The sequence below is a fragment of the Ictidomys tridecemlineatus genome, chromosome X (genome assembly GCF_052094955.1).
Source record: "Ictidomys tridecemlineatus isolate mIctTri1 chromosome X, mIctTri1.hap1, whole genome shotgun sequence".
NCBI lineage: Eukaryota > Metazoa > Chordata > Mammalia > Rodentia > Sciuridae > Ictidomys > Ictidomys tridecemlineatus.
This window is the reverse complement of record NC_135493.1, coordinates 100,886,246-100,912,365: the sequence shown is the minus strand read 5'-3', so window position 1 is coordinate 100,912,365 and position 26,120 is coordinate 100,886,246. Positions and strand designations below refer to the sequence as shown.

The following is a 26,120-nucleotide window of genomic DNA, read 5'->3' as shown; positions in this document are numbered from 1 at the left end:
CACATTTCAGATTTCTCAATGTTTCTCTCTTCAATTAAAATTTGAGTGGTCATTACTTCAAGAATTGGTAATACATTTGCCAGTTCTACTGGTAATATCATAAAAAGAGCCCTTAAAACTTTTCTAGAATAAGTAATGAATTTGTTTTCATATGAGTATATGCATATGAAAAATTTTACTATTATATGTAATTGTTTTATGTATAAACGTTTCATAGAATTATTCTCCTTAACAGAAAATACAAAGTTTTATGGTAGCTTGTAAGAATAACTACCTGCCAAATTTAAGTATCAATCGTGTGAGCACCTGATTTTCTAATTTTTGTTAGCTATTTAAGAATACAAACACTAACTCACCAGGCATTATGAACAATACTTGTGGAAACCACTTTGTAGCAGCACATTATAATCTCAGGGATAATGGATCATAATCCATTCACATCTCATATTCTAAACAACCCCTGAAATATTCTATGAATAAATATATTGCACCTAGAGGAAATGGATCATTACTTGAAGTGCATCCATTAATTTTATTACTTGTGTACAGTGCATAACAGACTGTTAGAATAATTTTAATTGTGCACCACCTTCCATGCAAGTACTTCAGAACTGCCACTTAAAGTGAAGCATTTCTCATCAAGTATATTCATCATTAGCCATGAAGCCAGGGTAGAATTATGCAAAAACATGTGTTTTCAGAGCTCTTGAATTAGAAGACTATTTGGAATAAAAATTTAAAGTCACTAAAACAGTATCCTATTTTTGTTGCACTTTAAGTGAGGGTCTTTACAAGTCCATTTGGTATTCAAATAACAGTCTATCATGTAGTATAAATTTATTCAGAATCCATGAAGACAAGGCTGAATTCTGAGGCTAAATTCTAGAGGCTTCCATGACTATACCAACTTTTATACAACTGCTAGGCCATTTTTAAGAACAGTTCCTTTTAAAAACCAATTTTTATATATATGTAAATAAAATATATGTGTGTGTGTGTGTGTGTGTGTGTGTGTGTACTTGTAGATTTATGTATGTATGAATGTTGGTATGTATGTAACTGTTGGGACCCTAGTTAATACAAACCAAACATTTACTAATATATCCCATTTAAAAAATATTTTTAGTTGCAGATGGACACTTTTATTTATTTATTTATTTTTACATAGTTCTAAGGATCAAACCCAGTGTCTCACACATGCTAGTCTAATGCTCTACCAATGAGCTACAACCCCAGCCCTATCCCATTTTTATTTCCATGGAATTTTTAGAAAAAGAAGTCGAGTTCCTATTATTTGTTTCCTGCAACTGGTATTTGGTTTTGTCATTGATTCCCCTCAACAACAGTGGACACCATGATGCCCTCCTTTCATATGCATGCACAAACACATGCACAGAGTCTCTACCTTTTGGTGATTATAATTAATCCAAGAAAAATATATCAAATAACATTTATTATACATGAACTCTGTGTTGAGTTTCATTCTAAGTGTCATGTACAAAGAGGAAACACAAATTGCCCAGAACTAAAGAAGCAATAAAACAAGACCTATAAGTACTTATGTAAGGCTTATATATACTTATGTACTTATATGTACTTATGTACTTATTCATAATGAAGGGGCTGGATTACCAGAGAAAGAACTATATCCATGCTCCATTGATATAAAGATATATTAAAATAGATAATTATAGGAGTTGTTACTACTGAAAATCCTTCAGTGATGTGAAAAAAAATTGTGAGAGGTGTGATTTTGATATGAGCCAAACTGATTAAGATTTCTTCCTTAGCACATCTGATAAAATTTTGTTGCCTAAACTTAAACATCATTATTTATTTGAAAATATTTAAGGAACTATAAACCAAAGTATTTAAAAATGGAGTTAGTTAACCTTATACATAAGAGAAGCCCTTATCTGAATTATCATTCTGTGCTATTTAATTACAATCCTTAACATACTTACCATTAGGTGTTACCTTAAGTACTATAATCTAGCACTCAGGGGATAATAGTTTTGATATATTCTTTTAGTCTAATATACTAATAATCATTACTTTTATTTAAACTTTTCCTTAATGTGATTGCCTTCAGGCGCTTAACTAATACACTGAAAATCACACTTAGAAGTTGAAAATGAAGCACAATTTAATGCAGAAAACACCATTTACCCTATTATATAATGATATTGTAATATCTCCTCTGGAAATTGTGATGAAACCATTTTTTTAGCTTAAGGATTGGAAACTTGAGCTATGGATATATATCAAATTAATATTTTGATATAACTGGTAATTTCAACATTAATAAAGGAAAATTATGTAAGCTGGATTTTCTTTATGTTATACCTGACTGATAAAGAGGTTGTATGTATTCATACAAGAACAGTAATTGATACAAAAATTAAGAATGAAATATCCTTCTAACTAGATATAAACAAAGTACATGTGTTTAGGTATAAAAATGTGCATGATGAGATTTGGATTGTCTTAAAATTCCACAATCTCCATAACATACTGAAAAAGTTTGCCTTGAAGTAAACAGTTTAAAACAACTCAAAATAATGCCTTAGGTCCACAGTACTGAGTCATCTGTGTTACATGTTACTGAAGAATTGGCAAGATTATTTGCTGTATTAAATGGGAAAATGTTCTAAATTTTAAATTATTTTATACCATTATGCATTTAAATAAAAGTATGAAATTAAATTTTAAAGAAGGTTGTCTTGTTTCCTTTTAAAAAAGAAAGCAAATAAAGAATTTAGAAACTCCCCTCTCAGTGTAACAGTGAGAGGAACATATAAATAGTTCACTATACACCAAAACTAGTCTCCTACCTACCTTCACTAAAGCTCTAGGACATTACCAATGTCTTGAAGCTAAATGTACGATCCTAATTTAATATATTAATGATAAAATTCACAAACATTATATGTATGCAAAATCTATTCCAATACCCTTTCAAGCTGCTCTCCATCATTATCTAACCAATTGATTTTGGCATAGAAAGAATAAATTTTAATGTTAGTTCAAAAAACAGATTTAATAAAGAGATGAATCACTTTTAAATCATACCAAATTTCTCTACATTGGTATATTTTTGCAATTTTTTCACTTCCTCTTTCTCAGCACATTTCTTAAATTCTTCAGTAAAGTGCTGTCAGCACCATGGATTTAATTTTCTGCATTTTTTAAGTGTGTTAAAACATTGGTGTTTCACAAGTATTTGGAAATGGAGAGATGTTTTTTGTAAATAAATCTAATGGACTATTTCAGTTCAAACCTGAGGTAAAAATGTAAATTGTGGCAATTTTTTGTCATGTCTTGGAGTTCCATTTTGTAGACAAGAAGAGTTCCAAAATCACTGTAAATTTTTAAGAAATAATTTAATCTTTTAGAAAATGATTTTAAGTAGAAAATTAAATTTGCTATAAATGTGAACATATATATTTCATAAAATGTTTTCCTTTCATAAACTATAATAGCTATACTTGGTCTTCATACACATGTTTACACTATGAATATTAAGTGTTTTATCATGACAAAATAGAATTCATGCATATAGACATATAGATGCATATATATTATAGATATATATTTATGTTGATGGTATAATATTATAACATTGTGGGCTGGGGATGTGGCTCAAGCAGTAGCACGCTCGCCTGGCATGCGTGTGGCTCGGGTTCAATCCTCAGCACCACATACAACAAAGATGTGGTGTCTGCCAAAGGCTGAAAAATAAACATTGAAATCCTCTCTCTCTCTCTCTCTTAAAAAAAAAAACAAACAAACAAACTTGCAGCTGAGTGGTACCTGATCCCCCAACCTAAAGGGTCAGCTGCAAGTTTCTAAAAAAAATAAAATAAAATAAAATAAAAAAATATTATAACATTGTGTAAAAATGATTTGCCTTTATCTTAATTTTTGTGGAAAGTATATATGGTTTAAAGGAATATCTAATTGCATGAGATGCTAAATGAAGTATGGTAATTAAAACCCAACAGAACAAATGTAAGAAAGATGATTCTGGACTTGTATGTTTAAGTGATTTAGTGAGGTAATTGTTGGGAATCCTGTTATACAGAAAGCTTAATTTACATTTCAGCTTCATGAACTACACCAGTAAACTTTAGTTCTTGGCTCTCTGGTTGAAGTATTCAAAACTAGGGTTAGGAGTTTCTCTTAAATAAACCTAGACAGGTACTCAAGGCACTAATTTTGTTTCTGACTTATTTCACTATTTGTACAATCATAGAAAATAAATACTATATAATATGTTTTTGAAAGATAAAAAGGATGAAAGCAGAATTCAGAATATTTTGATAGTAATTATGTAAATTATTTTTATTTAATGGGAGAGCAGAGATATGGTCATTTTAAATAATTATCCTGTTTATGGACCAAACTCCAGCCTAAGCATGTATCAATTAATCATACCTTCACTAATATAACATATAGGTAGCTTGAAGACGACTCCTCCTCCTCCTCCTTCTCCTCATTATTATTATTATTATTATTATTATTACCAGAGAATGAATTCAGGAGCACTTGACCACTCAGTCACACCTCCAGCTCTATTTTGTATTTTATTTGGAGAAAGGGTCTTACTAAGTTGCTTAGTGCCTCGCTTTTCCTGAGGCTGGCTTTAAAGTTGATATCTGCGTGCCTCAGCTTCCCAAGCCACTGGGATTATAGGCATTTGATACTGCATGGTTGTTTTCTAAAAATATTACCAATGTTTTTATCTTAATTATCATCTTAATTTTGTTTTGTGAAACAGAATTTAATCAGTTAATATTTACTAAGGACTTACTAAATGTCCTGTTTTATTCTTTATGCTTCCAAAAATTAGAGATATGACAACAGTTTGGAAAACTGATATTCTCACTAGTCAATGATCATTTCAACACTTATAAATAGTTTCACATACCAAAAAATATAAATCATTTCTTTTATTTCTAAGTGTTTAAATACTTTTAAAAATAATTCAGTGTCTGCTAATATCAGATAATCTGAGGTGAGTTATGCTTGATATTTAATTGTTAAAATTAGACCATTTGGGGGTTGTGGTTCCATGGTAGAGCACTTGCCTAGCATGTGTGAGGCACTGAGTTCATTTCTCAGCATCACATATAAATAAATAAATAAAATGGAGATCTATCAATAATTTTAAAAATTAGACCATTTAAAAAATAAAGACTGTGGACTTGTGGCTCAGTGGCAAAGTACTTGCGTAGCATGCAATAAGCCTTGATTTCAATTCCTAGTACCATATTGGTTTTAGATGTTTTTAAATTATTTTTATTGTTCCCATCATTAAAAACACAATGAGAAAAGAAAATAGAGACATTACATTATCTTATTCAAATGAAAAAGTAATAATATAGTTTTTAGGGGGGATTATATAACAATTAAAATAATATTTTAGATCATATAATTTAACATGAATATGCTGTTAAACCATCAACTATAATCATCAAATCACATGTATCTAAACAATAACCTATTAATTCTTTTCATTATCTATATATTAATTAACTTATTAACCCAATTCTAAGCTGTCATATTAACTTGTTCTTATTTTAGGCAAATAGTCATGTGGCTCATTAGAAGAAAAAAATGAATTGATTTCCTATTAAGATCACTGACTCATTGAATTTTTATAGTGCCAACGTAGTAATTAATGTAAAAAATAATTAATATACAGAATTTATGTTGCAGAATCTGGAAGATTCCATAAAAAGCTGACATGTAAAACAAAAACATTTGTTATATCTGTTTACAATATTATTATAAGTATATCCTTTACAAAATAAAATGGCATTTATGATTTTCATAAAATTACTTTTATCTGAAAAGAAATATAATACTATAGCAATGAAATTTTGAAAATTTGTTCATATTTCATATCAATAATGTTTTACACAGATAACTTTGAGCTATCTAGTGTTAGCAAAGATTAATTTTATTTCATTCATAAAAAGAAATATATTAACATTGTACTTTTATCTCACTAAAAATTAACTTATATCAATGTTTACAGCAGCGCAATCCAAAATAACTAAACTATGGAACTAACCTAGGTGCCCTTCAAAACAGATGAATGGATAAAGATATTGTTATATATATATATACACACACACACACACACACACACACACACACACACACACACACACACACAATGGACTATTACTCAGTCTTAAAGAAGAATGAAATTATGGCATTTGCCAATAAATGGATGGAAATGGAGAAAATTATACTAGGTGAAATAAGCCAATCCCAAAGAACCAAAGGCCCAATGTTTTATCTGACATGCAGATCCTAATTCATAATAAGGGGCATGGATAGAGATACTGTGGATTAGATAGCAGGAAGTAAAGGGAGGAGTGAGGGTATGGGGGTACTACAATAGAATTAGTTGTACATTTTTACCCTATGTGTACATATGATTACACGACCTGTGTAATTCTACTTCATGTACACAGAAGAATGAGAAGTTGTTTATGCTTCATTTATGTATGATGTGTCAAAATACATTCTATTGTCATGTATAACTAATTAAAACAATTTATTTTTTAAAAAAATACAAAAAAATAAAAAATAAAACAATTAGTTAAAAATGAGATTCCTCCAAGAGATGTTTATTAAGTGCAGAAAGACACAAGCTTAATATAGAATAATACAGCTAGAAAACAGGTATTAGTTTAGAATCTTCCATATAATATTAGTCTTTTTGGAAAAATGTATTGGAAAAACTTACTTGCAATCAGATTATACTCACTTTAATGTATTATATACAATTGCCTTCCTCACCAATTATTTCTATAAACCTTCTTAAATTATTCATATTTGCATTAAAATATTCTACCACATCACATTTTCCACCAATGGACACAAGTTGAATTTCCCCTAATAATTTGCTTAGCATTAAGAAAGAATGAGAAAACAAATTCCCTTTAATTTAAATTTGTATTCAAGTAGTGCTTGTCTAATATAATTCAGCTGATAAATATGAACCTATGTGTTTATCAAATCCCTAAGAAGATTATCTAAATCAACTCCATGTAATTACCATTCACCATCTGTTCCACCAGGGTCTGAGCTGATCTGCTGGCATCTTGCAGTTTTCTGAACTTCTCGGCTTTTTCTCGATCTATGGCCTGCAGCATGATAGTAAAGGTGAGTATTTCAATACAAGGATTATGAATCTACACAGTAATTATAACTTCTATTTGCCCTTTCAAGCCATAAGATATTTCACTGTCAGCTTATCGCAGAAATCTACAGATATTTTTCTCAACTCTTTTGTCACCAAAAGCATCAAAATGGCAGTAAAAGCAAAAGACATTTTCATCCTGAATTGCTATTTTTAATAAGATTTCTATTTTCTAAACTTATTTTTGTAATTATTTCTGATACATTATAATGTTATACTACTTAAAAAGAAGGAATTAAAAGGGCAAATCATAACAATGAAAGACAAAATATTAGATAATTAAAATGAAATTAATCATTTAAAGATATATCACTGATACTAAATATATTTCTGTTTTCAGTAATAGTATTAAAAGTCAAATTAAGAATCCACTAATATAGAAAAAGTATAAAGTGCTATAAGTATGAATAATTTAGCATAAAAAATAGATTTAAATACAAGACCTTAGGCTAATATTTTTATGTAAAATAGCCTACATACTCCAATTTCCAGGAACATTGGGTTCAGTTTGAAAGAACTTTCTAAATTCCTTAATTCATCCCTCCTAATCACAGTTAACTTTTAAACAAAAGTTACAAAATTTAAATTAAAAAAATGTAGTATTGGGGCTGGGATTGTGGCTCAGCAGTAGAGCTCTCGCCTAGCACAGGTGGGACCTGGGTTCAATCTTCAGCACCACATAAAAATAAAGGCATTGTGTTATGTCCATCTACACCTAAAAAATAAATATTAAAAAATCTATTAAAAAGTAGTATTGTATACCATTGACTTTAGCTAATATTTCAATTTTTAAACCAAAATGCAGAATTCTACACTACACTCATAAAAAGATGTGTCTATAACATATGTCATATGTTTTAAATCATAACCACTAACAGAAAAGAAAGCTACATTGCAATTAGCATATAGTAAGAACAATAATCTCTGTGATAAAATAATAGTTATAAAACTGATTTTACTTGAGTTTGAGGAAGGACTATTTTTCAAAATCTTATTCATACTTACAGGCATTTAACTAAATATTACACAGTATAATACTGGAGTATATGTGGGAGGGGGTATAATAGACAAATGCACACTTGCAGCATTGTTGAACAGAAACTTATGCAAGAAAGGAAATGTGCAATATTTGTTTTGTCCAGTATGGAAGCCAATAGCTACATGTTGGTATTGAACACTTAAAAGTCAGCCAGGATGACAGAGGAAATTACATTTTAACTTAATTTTATCTAATGTCATTTCATTAATTTAAATTTAAATATCTACATATGACCAGAGTTAACTGTAATTGTACAATGCAGATTTTGTGTCTTTCATTTGAAATTAAATAAATATAAAGTTATGAATGTAAATATCAAAAATATGGCAGCATCAGAAATACTTCCATAGAAATAAGCATTCATCTAGCCTCTTTCCCAAGCAAATAAAAGGATGTATAAAATATTAAAGTTTAGAATAATTGAAGAATGAAATGAAACATTATAATGTGATAGCCTTATTTTTAATAACTACATCCCAACTGAAAAATACATATTTTATATTATACTGTGAATAATAGCAAAAGAAAACACTTTTTCCTCACAAGTCAACAAATTTTGAAGGTGATAGACAAATTTTAGTATCTTGGATTCTGCTTGAAACTTTCAAAGTACACAGGTTGCATTGGTATTTGATTTTATGATCCCACAATCTCATTCTAATCAACAGGCTAACATTCTGGATTGTCTTGAAATTCACTTTCGAAAGTTAGTACTGAATTGTTTCCACAAAAATGCAGACAAATATGGTAGGTTCCAACTGGCTGGTTGAACTGAAAATTCCATGAAAATAATGCAGCCACAAACAACATCCAGTTAAAGCCCAAAGAAGAATATAAAATTCCTATTTCCTCAATTCCTTAACTTTTGAGTTCTAACTTCCCTGTCCTTAGCATTGAATTGGCACATTTTTTAACACTTAACATATTCCCTGTTAAAAGGTAATTATCATTCCCCAAGAACTTTAAACCAGTTTATTAGAGAAAATGAGCATATTCTAAGTAAATCTATAATATTTACATCTCTTAAAAACAAGAAGATGTGGGTATTTTTGCTTTTAACTACATTGGGAAATAAACCAGTGAGAAAAAAATACTAATGCCATAAGTAAACAAGGCGAATAATAAAAAAATGGAGTCAACTGGTATTCTTTGAATTGCAAGTTAGAGTTTCTCTTCTCAGAATGGTTTGTAGTTTATGTGTTTTGGGTTTTTTATGTTTTACATAAAATTACATAAAGGGAAGACTCAGAACACCATCTGGTCTTCATAAACAATGACAATAAATTAACAACAGCTTTTTAAATGCCATAATCATATTCTCTTTATTCTAAGCATCTGATGAGATAACCAAATAGTAATGTTAACAGCCAAACTTTGAATATCTCATGGATAATATTTGAGCTTAAATATCTTGTTCTCTTGACCACATTAGTCCAGTAATTCTAATACAAGTAATAACAATAACAACCACCACCATGATAAAATAACAATCTATGGATCTGTTACTATTACTCTCCCATTTTCATAAAAGAAGAAAGTGAGGCACAAAGAAACTTATAGAAAATTTGAAAACTTCAGAATAATCATGTTAAAATGAAGTTTCTTACTGTTTTTTTATAGGTATGATTTTAAATGCATGTCATAATAAGTGTGAGGAAGAATGAGCCAGCATTATGTTATCTAATATTATATAAGAAAAAAATGGGGCATCAAAAAAATTGAATCACAGATCAAAGGACACACAATTGAAAAGTTTTAGGTCCAATATTAGTACCATGCTCCTCCATTTCAAATTCAGGTTTCTTTCAAACATAATCTATTGTTTCTAGGGATGTTTCATTGGAGAAAAAAAAAGAAAATCAAACAGACTTGAGCCTAACAGAACACAATTCAGCAAGGGTGAGTTTTTAGTTTGAAGGTAGTTAGGAATATTGAAATAATTGAGGCATTATTGACTAAGCATGGACCCCAAAATAACAGAAGGAATGCCTGACTACTCATAATGGACACTGACAGTCCACAGGCTGATTACCAGGCCCTATATACTTCAATTACCTGGCTGCATTATTAGATGTATATTATTTGCAAACCACATCACTGGTGCATATATAGAGACAAAGGCCCTGGAAAGAAGCAGGGAATGCACTTTTAATATCTATGTGCAGATGATATCCTCATTATGTTACCTATCAACAGGGGAATCCCTTCATAGAGGAGTATTAGAAAATGAAGAAGAATATGGTCACAAATATGCCTTGAATAGTGCAAAGGGTCAATGGCAATTAAGAGTCCAGCAAATATTTCATTTCAGATACAGTTGCAGATGGTCAATTAAAAATAATCAATCATAGGGTAGCAAGAAATTGGTAAAAAAGGTAATGAAAAGAAATGTTTTAGGGAACTGTTTTTTTCCCTCACTTGAATTAAGTTCTGTCTACATCTATCTACTAGATGTTTGTCCTTAACAAAGTGATTCAAACTTTCTGATCCACAATGTTTTCTTTTTCTTTAAAAAGAGAGAGAGAGAGAGAGAGAGAATTTTTTAATATTTATTTTTTAGTTCTCGGCGGACACAACTTCTTTGTTGGTATGTGGTGCTGAGGATCGAACCCAGGCCGCACGCATGTCAGGTGAGCACGCTACCGCTTGAGCCACATCCCCAGCCCCACCAACATGTTTTCTGTGTAAAATAATAGAATACCTACCATCCAGAACTTCTGAGGGGACTAAAAAAGGCTCTTCACATAACTTATTTTTTAAAGAAAAAAAATTTTCACAGTAAAATGTCAAACTAGGAATTATTAAGCTGAGACAAATGTTGTGACATAAACTGAAACAGTATCAGACAAATGACAATATGTACTTTTTCTCATTAAAAGTCATCTTAATAATCTTAGAATTTCAGGAAAAACTTCTGACATCAACATCTGATTAAAACACCTGACTTACAAAAATGTGAAAGAAGTGTCCAAAAAACCACATTTTAAGTGTTAACAAAATTGATTAAATAAACATCACTGAAACTGCTTTCTCTTGGGATAGAACCACACAGGTATTTGACTTCAAATGCAATATATGGAATTCTGTTTTAAAATAATTTAGATCAGTAGTTCCAAGTGTTTCTACTTTCTCTCCTTTTTTACAGAAACATGCATTAAAATACAGAAAATGTAAAAGTAGAGTCACATCACACAACAAACAAAGTCTGATGAGAAATACATTGTTGGAAAAAGGAGGACATATGCTTTCCTTTAAAGAATTATGTGCCATCAGGGAAGACATTGGCCTTCTAAGGATCTATGTTGCACAGTAAAAACTGGTTTGATACCAAAGCAAACCAAACACAAAAACAAAGTAATTTAGTCCTCCTGCATATTCCCTTATTTATTCCCATCAAAATTACTATATCAAAGTCAATGCTTACTTCCAGGTTACTATAGTCAATGGCCGATTCTCAGACCTCAGCTTACTTATCATAATTTGATTCAGATAATTCCATTTTCTTCTTGAAAGTATTTATTAAGTTAGCTTGCTGGACCACATGCACACAGTTTTCCTCTAACCTCAAAAGCCACCTATATTCATTCTCCCTGATTGGTTCTGAATCATCTCCCTAAATTCTAGATTTGGAAATTTGGAGTATTCTGAGACTCAATCCATTTGTTCAGGCAAAAACAAAAAACAAAAAAAAAAAAAAAAAAAACACTGCTCAGGAAGTTAGACTCTTTCTTGAATGCTCTTTCTTCCAAACCTCACAAAAGGATCAGAAATACTCTTGGCTTGGGTTAATGATGGAGCTCAGGGGTAAAGTCCTTGCCTCAAATGTGCAAGAACTTAGGTTCCATTCCTAGCACTGCAAAAAAAATCCTGTTGGCTCTAATCTCCAAACTATCTAGAAAGAGATGTTATCACTATGACTATTAATGTATCAGTCAAATTATCCCAACATCTCTGGAAGATTAGGATGCTTCAAAATTTACTATTGTATGGTCTTCTAACTTCTACTTTTGCTCTTTAGTGACATATTCTCAAGGCAGTAGAGAATGCCAGTCATGACAGGGTTAACTCTACAGCTGAGTAAAAGTTCAGGTCCTTATGATAGCTCTGCCTGACCCTAATCTATTTAAACTCTCTGAATTCTTCCTCTGCTACCAAATACCTTGGTTATTATGCTCCAGCCTCACACTTTGTTGTTCTCTGACACCAGAGGCATGCTCGTGCTACACAGATATATATGTGTGTGTGTGTGTATGTATATATGTATATGTGTGTGTATATATATATATATATATATATATATATATATAAAATACACTCTCCCTCATGTATGAAAAGTTCCTACCTTGGTTATCTGTAAATTTGTCACTGCTGATTGATATTTACTTAGATAATATTTTCTCAGTATTTTGAGTGCATTCTATCTACACACACTGATATACACATATGAATACATGCCACCTGGCCCTATTTTCTCCTGTATTTTTCTCTTTGGCATTTATTACTAACATTCCAAATGTTTTGTATATTAATCTTGCTTTATTTACATATTCTCTACTGGAATATAAACCATATAAGGCCAGATATCCTCATCTATTTCTTTCTCTACTTTCTCTCCAATATCCAGAATAGAGCCTGATACATAGTCAATACAGAACATGAAGTCCATTGTAGCATAGTGCTGCCACATGCAATTTTCTTTTCCTGGATGCATGAGAAAATGGGTAACAAATTCTAACAATGATATATATATATAGCAATCATAGAACCAGCCCATGGGGAGAAATGCTGCAAGCTCAGTAAAGTAAGAATGGATTAAAAGAAAGTTTTCTAAAAACTACAAATCAGATTGTGAATTAGGCATATCACCCTGATCTCCAGATTATGTCCTGATAATATTTTTAAAATTATCCAATAGAAAACAAAAGTAGCATACACAATCAGTAAGTCAAAACTTAATAAGTCTTACCCCAATGTTCCTCTTCCATGGATCTTATCCTCATGCCTTTTCTCTCTATATATATACCCACCAAACACACACATATGCATATTTTTATATAAAGAATATATACGTATACACACACATACGCACGCGCGAGCACGCGTACACACACACACACACACACACACACAAGCTTTCCATTTGTTTTCTTTTCAGTACCAGGGATTGTACCTATGGGAACTTAACCACTGAGCCACAACCCCAAACCTTTTTAGGATTAGGGTCTTGTTAAATTGCTGAAGCTGGCTTTGAACTCACAATTCCCCTGCCTCAGCCTCTCAAGCCACTAGGATTACAGGTGTGTGCCATGGCATCTGGCTTTCTACATGTATTCAAGGTCAAGGGTATCATCTGAACAATTTTCAACCATGGCCTCTACTTTCTGTGTATTTCATCTTCAAAATTATTCCAAATATTTATAGTCTGATTTCAATTCTTGCTACTACATAGAAAGGTTTTTCATGAAAATTACCAATTTTCTTTTTGCCAGGTACAATGTTTATTTTGGCATTAAATATTGATAATTACAACTATCTAAAGGAAGTCACCTTATTCTTTAACACACATCTTCCCTTGGCATTAGTATATTTTTCTAATATTTTTCTCCAGGAAATAAAAAAAGGGATTTTGTGTTTGTCCACTTCCCTCTATGTATCTATTAATCATATATGTGAATGTTTGGGCATACATACATAAAATTACTATTTCTTAAAGCTATTCATATAATAAAATAAAACAGTTTTTATAATATTTTATTAATATGTAGAATATTTAATACTTTATCAGTTTCTGATTAATATATGATCATAGATTTAGAAGTAACTACTAAGATTCTAAAATATTTACTATACACAACTTCAAGTGAAGAATATATGGGCTAAAAATGTGCTCATAAATAATTACAGTGGGAATGGTTTCTTAATAATACAGTAAGGGGTCAAGAAAATTCTTAGTAATCATAAAATTTTAACTTCTAGATTACATAATGACATACAAACTAAAATTAAATTGTATTATATAATAATATAAAGGAAAAGATAAAAATGTTAAGAAATTCTAAGAGTTACAAAAAAGAAAGTTCATTACTTCTTCAAAAAAGGTTATAAAAACCCTTTATGATCTTTCATGCTTTTTCTGTATTGGCATCTCTTAAAAGCCTCCTCCTTTCAATGGCATCTTTTCTAATAATATGAAAAGTCAGTTCTAGATTCCCTATAGTCCTACAGTGACTTCAGAAGCAATTAATTTTCTATTCACATAATATTCTATAATGAAGTTTTATCCTCTGACAGAAAAATAATTTATTCACTCAAATGTTTATTCAGAAATTGTTATACCTTTCATATTGGTAGCAAAGCTTGTGTTAAAATGTTCCAGCAGGCTTAAAAAATAATTCCTTCATATAGTAAATCATTTATTGGCCCTCTGTGGGCTTTAAAGGAAATATATTATCTAAAGATATATTATATATTTAGATATCTACATACTTCTATCTATCCATATAAGTTAGATGTTACTTAAATGGGAAGAAATGGGGACATTTGGAGAAAAATAATAGGAGAAGTTTTGTGGAGAATAATATTATTAAAAGAAAAATGAACTGGAACAAATGACCAAAATATAAAAAAGGTAATAAGTACCTAGTGCTATGCTATAAGCTAAGAAAGGAAAGAATTTCATGAAGAATAAAGTAGTTAATACGGTCTATTTCTATAGAGAAGTTGAATAACATATAAAAGTTTATGTTTCTAGGAGAGAAAATTTTTCCTCAAATATTAAAAAAAACTATTTAAAGATTGATGATTAAGTCTCAGAGAATAGAATGGGACTGAATATATGGATATCCGGATTAACAGAGGAGGGGTGCCTAATACATGACAGTGATGACATTAGAAAGAGAGAAAGAGAGATTAGCTAGCTGAATTAGCTTAACTAGCTGAGTTAAAGCAGATGGAAAGATACAATGAGCATAAAATGAATACACATAATTTGAGAAACATTATTTTGACTAAAATATTAGGAAAAGTCATCTACAAATGGTAATAAAGGCATAGAAGATACTTAATATTTGAAATAATTGAGAAAAAATAAGGAGAAGTATTAGTAGGAATGCATGGAAAGTTTGTACAAAGCTATCAATAATTCTGTTAAAGTGTGTATTTAAGAAAAGGAGAAATTCTGGGTAATGATAACATCTATAGTAGGACTATGCAACTGCATGAGTAATTTAAGAACATAGGGAAATGGAAGGTTTTACAAAGAGCAGACATCTCAGAGAGGTACTAAGATTACTAAGAATACATATACAACTTGGTCAGAAAGGACTCTGATCTTAGTACCAAAGTCTTCAATGAGAAAATAACAGAATACAGTGGTAAGTATATGGTATGCCATAAACTGGAGGAGGAAAGAATTTCACTAAAGCTAAAGTGGCTAATAGGGCCTCTGGATGGCTACTAGACACAAATTGCAAGGAAAAACACATGTATAGACAAGAGTATCTTTGGAATTGGCTCTGTGAAGTTAGGAAAACAATTCAAAAGGAGTAGGGATATGAGAGAGAGATGGGTACAGTGTTGTTCTTCAGAGTCAAAGTAGTCTCCATGTATAAACAGAATGAACTTATTATAGAACAGAAAGACGAGTCTCGAAAAACAGATTTAAGAGTTCACAATGAGACTATTGGAAGGCACAAAGCACAGGAAATGAGGCAGAGGAAATGGAGTGGGGAAGAACATAAAGACAAAGGGAGGACAGATAAACAGAGGTACCTATTCTGAGAGGTAAACACAGATAATAGACATAGGAGACAAAGTAGATTTAACTGACCTGAAGATTCCAATTGCAACCTGGTGAAAACTTTTATTTAGGATTAGTATAAGAAAGCACAGATCCTAGAAAAAGCCCAAGACCTTTTGACCATAATAGCTTGGTTAGAAAACTTTCAAGAGAACCTTGTATAAGTTCCTGATTCTCAGACATCTACTACATTGACTTGTGGTCAGAAGAGGCTATTTTGTTATTTTATTACTAATTTATATTATCAAGTACCCGCATCAAGTGTATGAGTAGCTATGGGGCTAGGGTTGTGGCTCAGTAGTAGAGTGCTTGCCTAGCATGGGTGAGGCATTGGGTTCTATTCTCAGCACTATGTATAAACAAATAAATAGATAAAGGTCTATCAATAACTAATAAAATGTTTTTTTAAAAAAAATATGAGTAGCTAGAATTAGTCCAATTAAAAATTCTGAATCATGTTGACATCCACAGAATGAAAGAACATCTAGAATTCTGGTAATACTTCAGACTGTGTCCTAGAATATTGATTTTTAAATATTTCTGGCCATAAAAATCATGTATGAAACTTGTCCAACAGCAGATTATGATTCACTAGGTCTGTGATTCCATATTTCTCACAAGCTACCAGATAATGCTAATATTTATTATCCAGGGGACACACTTTGATTAGTAAGATCCCATAAGACTCCACTTTTAAGTAAGTGCATTTTTTGACTTATATTAATAAAACACAGTCAACAGAGATGAGAAATTATGCTCTATTTTAAAGGGTTCATATCTGAAAATACTCAAAATTGTATTGGCAATGGCCTTGAATATTATTGTTCACGGAAAACACTAGAAAGATATAAATGAATGAAGCAATCAAGTAAAAGATAAAAGAGTTAATAATGTTTAGCCATTGTTAATGGATGCCTAAAAATAAATTAATATCATTCAAGTTCATGAGATGGGCCTCCCATGAGTTCAAAATAACTTACATAAACTGACAGGTGAAGAAGTTAATAAAATTAATGTACACCTTAACTGCATATCCATCATCATTACTATGTGTTTCTCTCAAGGACTTTTAATACATATACATTATACTTAGCCTGAAGGAAATGTCTAGGTAAATCATTTCACATCCTATTTTAGTAGACAATTAAGAATGATGTTGTTATTTCAAAAAATGAGAGTTCAAGTTGATAAAGGTGACTTGCTAGGCATCAGAAAACCACTTATACAATATTGTACATTTTTTAGCACTTTTAGTTTGTCATGTTGACACAATCTATTAAATGTAAATTGCTTCTAGGTAACCATATGATAACAGAAAATTTTTGAATTTATATTCCTGAAATGCAGGAACTCAATTTTCTTGCTTGATCAAAGTTGCTTTAAGATACAGAAATAGGATGACAAACAGAAAACTATATAAATCAGATAAAGTATTTTAATTAGCTAATGAAATACCCAATGTGATTCATACTTTTAGTAATTAAATATATCACATGAGCTTTGAAAGAGTGTATCTTTTCTAGGTATTTTTCTACTTGGACTTTCTTTCAAATATCATAACAAAGAATATACTTTTAAAAAATTACACATTACAAAAAGACATTCTGCTAATTTCACATTAAGGAAAATACTACTATAATTCTATAATAAATAATTATACTATTATCTGTCTATTCAGTTTAATTTTGAAACTAATGTAATTATATTTCCCGTTTCTTGAAACAATTTATACCAGTTTATTAAAATGCTAATAGCAGCATATTTTATAAAGCCAATAAGAAATTTAACATAACTTTCCAATTTGTAAATATAAAGAGTCAATTCTAAGAATATTTGACAAATTATTGTCTTTCCTCAAGTAGTCTAAAAATTTATTGTTTTCTTCCAGAAGCTCTTTGCAGTTGTTTTTCTTCAAAATTTCCAATCCTACAACAAACATGAGCTTATATCTGAGGTAGTATTGTATTTGATAATATAATAGCTATTGTAGTTCATGAATTAAATGCTAGAAAACTAAAGCAGAACTAATGTATACACTTACATGTGACATTTATATAACTAAAATTATTTAACATTCAGATTTTTTGCCCTATCCCCTTTATTTACTCAGCCTTGTAGAAATTCTTTCAAAACTGCTATCAATTGTAAATTAAAATGAATGTTTTATAATTGTTGAAGTTGAAAAATAAAAGCCTGATAACTTCCCTGAAGATGAAACAGCTATTATTAAGTTAATAAAATTTCCTATTGTGAAGGTTAAAATTATAATGTCTTGGAAAGGAATTAAAAACAAGCAAGCCATCTTTCATCATAAGTAAATACTGAAGGAAGATAGACAGATTTTAATTAAGGTAAATATATATATGAACTATAAACCTGTTATAATTTATGACATATATTATTGACTATAAAGAATAACTATTTTGGAGGGGGGGGTTCCAGGGGATTGAGCCCAGGGGCACTAAACCACTGAGCCATATCCCCATTCCTTTTTTTATATTTTTATTTAGAGACAAGGTATCATTGTGTTGTTTAGGGCATCGCTAAATTGCTGAGGCTGGCTTTTAACTCTCGATGCTCCTGCGAAACTTGCGATGCTCCTGCCTCAGCCATACAATTTCTAAGAGTGTATTGTGTTTGACTCTATTTCATTCTATTCTGTTCTGTTCTGCAAAGTTCCTAAAGCCTAGACTTGAGCTAACATAAAAATACATGATGGGAAATCAACAGAAGTTCATCTTCTAATATATGAAAAACACTTCTTGTCACAGCAGAATCTGGAAAAGATTATCCTAGGCTAAAATTTGATTTTGCTTGACATCTAAAATAAATTTTAAACATATATTAAATAACATGGTATCAGATTTTTTTAATCGCACCACCTCTAATAAAAATCAGAGAATTAAAAAGGCAGAGAGTTTACAAGTAGCACAAAATAGAAAAAAATGTTAAAACTTAATGCAGAACCTACATTAACTTTTTCTTTAAGGTCTGAGAAGTTGCCTTCCTTCCGATAGATTGCAAATTCAGGACTCTGCAATACAGCTTCTGAGCGAGTAATCCAACTGTGAAGTTCAGTAATATCGACATCCAACCTAAGACAGCAAAGAATAAAGGTCATTATCTCTTTCTTCTATATGGAAAGAAAAGCAATTTATTCACATTTATCATTTTCCTCCCAATCTGAGACTCCCTCCTGATGTCTTTATTACTGTTAATAGCCCCACTCTTCCCCTAGTTAGGCAGGCTCAAATTTGAAGTCGGCTTTGATGTACAGTCTTATGATCATGGAGGTCATTTTATTCCCCTCAATGCAGCAATCACCTCTACAGTATCTCCTATAAGCTATTACCCAGGCTCTGCTTGAATGTTTGTACTATTTGCAAAATTACTACTTCCCAAGATGAGTTTCTTACTTTTTGAGAAGTATTTATAAGAAATTGAAATTCTGGTTGGTGGTAGCCATTGAACTATACTTTTGATATCCTTGTCCTGATACTCTCTAAACATATTGTCTCTGGGTTTGATCATGTGACTTGTTATGGAAAATAGGATATTAGTAAGATAATCCCAGTAAGGGCTTGATAAACATTTGCATATTGTAATTTATTCTCTTAAAATACACACTTGTTGAACGCAAATGTAATTAATATAAGAAGTCCAATGATTCTGAGGTGACCATGCTTTAAGGAAGTTTAATGTATTCATGTGGACAGGATACATGGAAGAACATAAAGAAACAATCGTATGAATAAGGCCTTCTCTGACCTTCTGAACCTTTGAATAATAGCTGAATATTGCATAATGGATGCTCTAGCAGACACTACATTATAGCTAAATCAGTGCCCAAAGGACACTTCCCACATTGTAGAGATATGAGAAATGATAAACAACTACTGTGTTAGGCTACTAAGTTTTGGTGTAGGGTATTTTGCTGCAAGAAATATCTGATCAATTACCATGTTATTTGGAACTTTTTTTTAAATTCAGATCTAGATTAGATAAGGTATGGAAGAATCTCAAGTGTCCATTAATGGATCAAAGGATAAAGAAAATGTAATAAACACACACACACACACACACACACACACACACACACACATGCACAAAATGAAATACTATTCAGCTTTATAAAAGGAGTTTCTATCATCTGTGACAATATGGATGAAACTGGATGGCATTATACTAAGTGAAATAAGCCAGATCCAAAAAGATTAATAATATATGATCTCACTAATTATGAGATCTCTAAAATACTCAAACTCATAGAAGCAGAGAGTACAATGCTGGTTACCAGAGGTTGGAAGAAGGAGGGCATGGTAAGGAAGATGTTAATCAAAGTATGAAAATATACAATTAGAAGGAATAAGTCCAGGAGATCTATTGCACAAAATGGCAACTATAGTTTTTAACAATATTCTCCATCTGAAAATCATTAAGTTAATAGATTTGAAACATGCTAACTAGAAAAAAATGATAAAATATGATATAGTGGTTACATTAGCATGGTTTAGCCATCCATAACACATACATATATTAAAACATGTTTTATATCATTAATATATATTATTTTAATCTAAAAATTGAAAGTAGGTTTAACAAAAGAAAATTTAAAACTTCAAAAAAGCATAGATTTTAGGGTAGTCATAGATGAGTTGCAAGGGTAATGAATGAATTAATGAATGAATGAATCACTGGAAATTCTGAAGGTATATGTGTTTTTCTTCAGAAAGAGCTCCTAGATTTTATCAAAATCAATCAAAGATCCATGACAAGGGAATTTAGAGATCATCTAATCCAACAACTTATTGAGCACAGCAAACCAAACAAACCAAATAGACATTCTTAGGGAAAAAAAGAACAATTTTTAGAGGACCTTTTTAGAGCACAAGGAAAATATAAAATTTAAGATACAAAGTAAGGCATTTTAATCACCATGCTATTACTTCTTTATTCCTGTCTTCGAATATTTGAAATAAATGATTTAAATGCACCAAAAGACATCTGAAGGTTATCCTGCCTATTCCTAATTATTTCAGTGTATTTTCCATGGTTTGTCCATATCTTAGGTTCCCTACAATTTGGCACCTAAAGAAAACACATGAGCAGTGTACAGTATAATCAAGGAAGAGAGAGACAACTATCTTCTTACAATACTTTTATGATAGTCTATTATTTTAATGTTTTCATGTCAATATTAGATTTTCAACACACCTTGAGGTGAATTTGAGCTAACACTTTTTGGAATTTTTCATAAAACATTATTAAGCTAGTTGCATCACACGCAATTATATTAGCTATCACAAACATTTGGACTGATATTTTTATATTTGAGAGTTATATTTCTTTTTTTATTGTAGTTGTAGATGGACAGCATGCCTTTATTTATTTTTATGTGGTGCTAAGGATAGAACCCAGTGTTTCTCACATGCTGAGCAAGTGCTTTGCCACAGAGCTATAGCCTCAGGCCCATGAACTGATTTTTTAAACCAGTATTTCAAGGTTTTAACTAGTATGAATCTTTTAGAATGTTTTACTTACTTTCAGGCTATTGTTTTAAAATTAAACTCATATGGAACTTTATAAAACAGAAACCCTTACAAATATACACATCTTATATTCTTACAAAAAGCTATAGTTATACATTACCTATTACCCTGCCCAATTACCCTTCCTTATATAAGGAAAGGTAGACTCAGGAGAATTTAAGTTAATTGACCTTGGACTTTTGGCATCATGGGATAGGAACTTAGATCATCTAGCTCACCTCTATGTCCTCCAACAAAAAGAGAGCCTACTTCCTAGTAATAAATATTTACTGATTTGTTATTTACCAAAGAGTCCCAACTAGATATTGAGAGAATAGGGATCTGAATTCCTCTAAACCTCATGTAATTGAATGTCAACACTTTTTCATTTGTGCATGAATTGTTAATATTTATTGACTTTAGATTTTGTTGTTATTTTTCTTTGGCCCAACATAAAAATCCTTGTGTCTCTTTGCCTGTAGATTTTACTGAACAGTTCATGGGACAGACCAAGAATACTTGAAAAGTATTAACCAGTGAGAGCTTTGAGTTGATGTTTACGTATCCCAAACCCCTTATTACTCAATTGGACCATCTTGAAGTATACTGTATTCTGTCTCTCAGAGGTTCCTGGCAAGAATGAGCCCCATTTACCACCTGCAATTCTCTGATTCCTACTCAGGTATCATATTTTATTGTCTATATTCTTTTCTTTATCTCACTTCCCTCATTTGCTTCCTGGGATCACTGTCCAAATAAACTACTTGCACTTATTTATTTGTCTCCAGATCTACTCTTAGGGAACCTCAAACTAAGGGAATGATCAACAGCCTTAAAAGAATCCAGCATTCTACCATACATTTTTTTATTTGAACTCGGACTCACCACAAGAACTATTTAAAACTTTCTCCCAGAGCTCTCAAGTCTCTGACCCACCCTGTTCCTTCAGGTGTCCAAGTAAATGACCTTGTTTTCCCTCTTACAGAGAAAAATACAAATAAGAATTTCTTCTACTTGCTATATCTAAAAATTCCATCTTACCTGCATGTGAAGCAATTCTTTTCATTTCCTTCTCTTACATTTGAGTGAATTTCCCTTCTTTTACCATAAATAAATCCCACTACTTTGCATTTTGAATGTTGTCCTATTATTTCTCAAGCATCAAAGACCATCAATTTTCTATTATCTACTATAAATTCAATCCCATCCATATCACAAATGCATTGTTACATGGGAATTCAACATAGTTTATTGACTTCTATTTTTATCAAGCTTCTCTTGACCTTCACATTTCCTGTTTCTCTTTGCTTGTGTTTTATAAAGGTAAATATTTTACAACAGTTATATAGTTTACTGAATAGGTTTCCTACTTCCTAGTCACTCTTTAACCCAGTCACTAATGTGTCTCAACAAAAATACTGTTTGATAAAGTGATCATGTCACTAAAGCCAATGCAGAGTTTTACTTTCTTGCTGCCTAATAACATTTAACACTATTGACAATACTGCTTTTAGAAATTCTCCTTCATTTGCCTCCATGATACCCCTCTAATCTAATTTGCCTTCTATTTCTATAATCGATGATTATTATTTTTTCTTTGCTGCTGATCCTCCTCCATCGTGTTAGAATGTAGTGGAGTTCAAGACCTAGTACATTAACAATCATCTTCTACATAACCATGTAATTCTCTCTCACCAGCAATCTTATTTATGCTCATAACTTGTACTATAATCTATTTATCAATGACTGATAATGTCTATTTCAAAGGCATTTCTGTTGAGCCCCACAGCTTATAACCAATTACCTTATGGATGTATCCATTTATAAATTGCAAAATCCTCTTTAATATCAGATGTCAAGGATTGCTTTAGCTATTCTGTGTTTCTTATTTTTCCAGATGAATTCCATACTGTTTTTTCTATTTCTATAAAGAATGACTTTGGGATTTTGATTGGAATTGCATTGAGTCTGTATAGTGCTTTTGGTAGTATGGTCATTTTGATAATATTAATTCTGCCTGTCCAAGAGCAAGGTAGATCTTTCCAACTTTTATCAGACCTTAAACTATACTGCAAAGTGATAGTAACAAAAATAGCATGTTATTGGCACCAAAATTGTAGATCAATGGTACAGAATAGAGGACACATAGACTACCCCATAAAAATATGATAATCTTATATTAGACAAAGGGACCAAAAACATGCATTGGAAAAAAAACATAGCCTTTTCAACAAATGGTGCCGGGAAAACTGGAAATCCCTTTACAACAAAATGAAATTAAACCCCTACCTCTCACCATGCACAAAACTCAACTCAAAGTGGATCAATGACCTACAATTAAACCAAAAACCCTGTGTCTAATAGAAGAAAAAGTAGGCTCTAATCTCTATCATGTGGGATTATGATCCAACTTCCTTAATAAGATTCTTATAGCACAAGAATTAAAATCAATAATCAGGAGGACAGATCCAAGATGGCTGAGTAGAGGAGATTCCGTTTCTGGCTGCTCTGTGCATGATTCCAAGAGAGTAATTGGATGACATCTCCACAGGGGCTTGCCTTGACAAACTGCAGCTTCTCAGAGCATATGACAGGACCCCAAACAGCAGATTTTCGCAAAATCCACCAGAGACACAAACACAATGCAAAACACACAGAAAGCAGAATCGCTCTTTGCCAGTGGGAATCCAGGTGCCAGGAGCCCTCAGCAGACTGAGATTGAGCACTCCTGTGGCTCTTTGGCAGCTAAGCATAAATGCCTGGTCAGCACTTCTACAAAGATGCAGTACACCAGGCTACAATCCACTTCAGCGCAGAACACTGGACCGAGTTCTGGACACAGCACAAGGACAGTCCAGCTCCCTCCACCTCACCAGACACCCCTGCGTGGGAAACAGTGGGTGTCCATCTTGGAAAATGTATCTCTTCAACTTTTGGTGGGTGTAGCTAACATCATGAATAGGCAACTGAAAAGATATATGGTTCCCAATCCCCCCTCTCCCCAGCTGTGATAACTTAAAACCTTCTCGCCTGCTTTTGGTAGGTGTGGCTATCAGAGGGGAGTACAACTGAACAAGTTGCTGGTTTCCAACTCCCCCTCTCCCCAGCTGTGATAATGCAGTGACTATCCAGCACCAAACAGTGCTCAATCAGGAACTCAGAGCAACCAGGGTGTTGCCCACCTGGGTGAACCAAGGGCTATGAGCAAGAGATCCTGCAATTGAGACCTGATAAGCAAGAGAGGGGAGGGGGCTAAAAATCGGGAGCAACCCAGAGAGACCAGGATCAGGGAGGCTTCAGGCAGGAGAGGAAGAGCCTTCTCACACTGGTTACTTCCACCACCCTGAGGGCAGAGACACAAGCTGGAATAGACAACTCCACCTACTGGAAGAGAAGAATACAGAATTCTAAAAGGGCATTTTTTTTTCTTTTTTTTTTTTTTTAAAGAGAGAGAGAGAGAGAGAGAGAGAGAGAGAGAGAGAGAGAGAGAGAGAAATAATTTTTTAATGTTTATTTTTTTTATTTTTTGGCAGACACAACATCTTTGTTTTGTATGTGGTGCTAAGGATCGAACCCAGGCTACACATGCCAGTCAAGCATGCTACCGCTTAAGCCACACCCCGAGTCCTCTTTATTTTCTTTATCTCTTTTTTCTTTCCTTTTTATTTTTCATCCTCCCTCTCTTCCTCTTTCAACCTCCTAATTTTTACAATTTCTACTGCGTGTAATTTACTAAACACATTTATGTATTTTTTTATGAATCCTATTGTCCTCTCACATATTTGTCTACCATAAATACCTACTGTCTATTCTCCTGCTACCAACCCCCATTATTAGAGTTCTCCTCCAAAGTAGCTAAGATACATTAACCCCATACTATCACATCTTTCACCCTTAACATAACATCCTACGCCCTACCCCAGTTCTCTATACACCACCAGAAACTGTACACCTTTTATGAAACTACTGACTATATTTTAAATAAAAATTGAATCCAATGCTTTTAGATATAGAGACTAATTATAAATGCCTTCATAACAAAAAATGGCTCATAGATGATGTATTGTTGATATTTGGAACTATTAACATTTTTCTTAGCAACAAAGGAGAGATCTTGGAACTATACAAGAGCTACAAATCTATACGGTAAAAACAATAACACAACAGTCTCCAGAGCTGGAAAGGAACAACATGAAAAGACAAGGAAAGAAAGTACCACAAACAATGCAAGACAACACATCATTTGAAGAATTAGAATCTACAGCAGAAAAAAATGACAGATAAACATTTCAGGATACATGTGAATCAGATGTTTTGGAGTCTCAAGGAAGACATTATACAACAAATACAGACAATAAAAGATCACTTTGACAATGAATTACATAAACAAATCCAAGAAACAAAAGATCACCTCTTCAGGGAGTTAGAGGTTATTAAAAACGAACAAACAAACAGAAATCCTGGAAATGAAAGAAATAGTAAACCAAATTAAAAATGAGAAGATCACCAGCAGGGTAGACCACTTAGAAGACTTCA

The 26,120-nt window shown here is 31.9% G+C and overlaps 1 protein-coding gene across 15 annotated transcripts in view; it reads right to left on the bottom strand.

Annotated features, from left to right (window-relative positions):
* Positions 1-26,120, bottom strand: part of Dmd (dystrophin) — a 2,094,227-nt gene that overhangs the window by 1,329,758 nt on the left and 738,349 nt on the right. For all 15 annotated transcript variants that reach the window (XM_078034984.1, XM_078034996.1, XM_078034982.1 and 12 more), the window contains 2 exons: positions 19,028-19,151; positions 7,076-7,163 (listed from right to left, as the gene is read on the bottom strand). In XM_078034984.1, the coding sequence (XP_077891110.1) occupies positions 7,076-7,163; positions 19,028-19,151 (212 nt within the window). The remainder of the gene's footprint in view (positions 1-7,075; positions 7,164-19,027; positions 19,152-26,120) is intronic.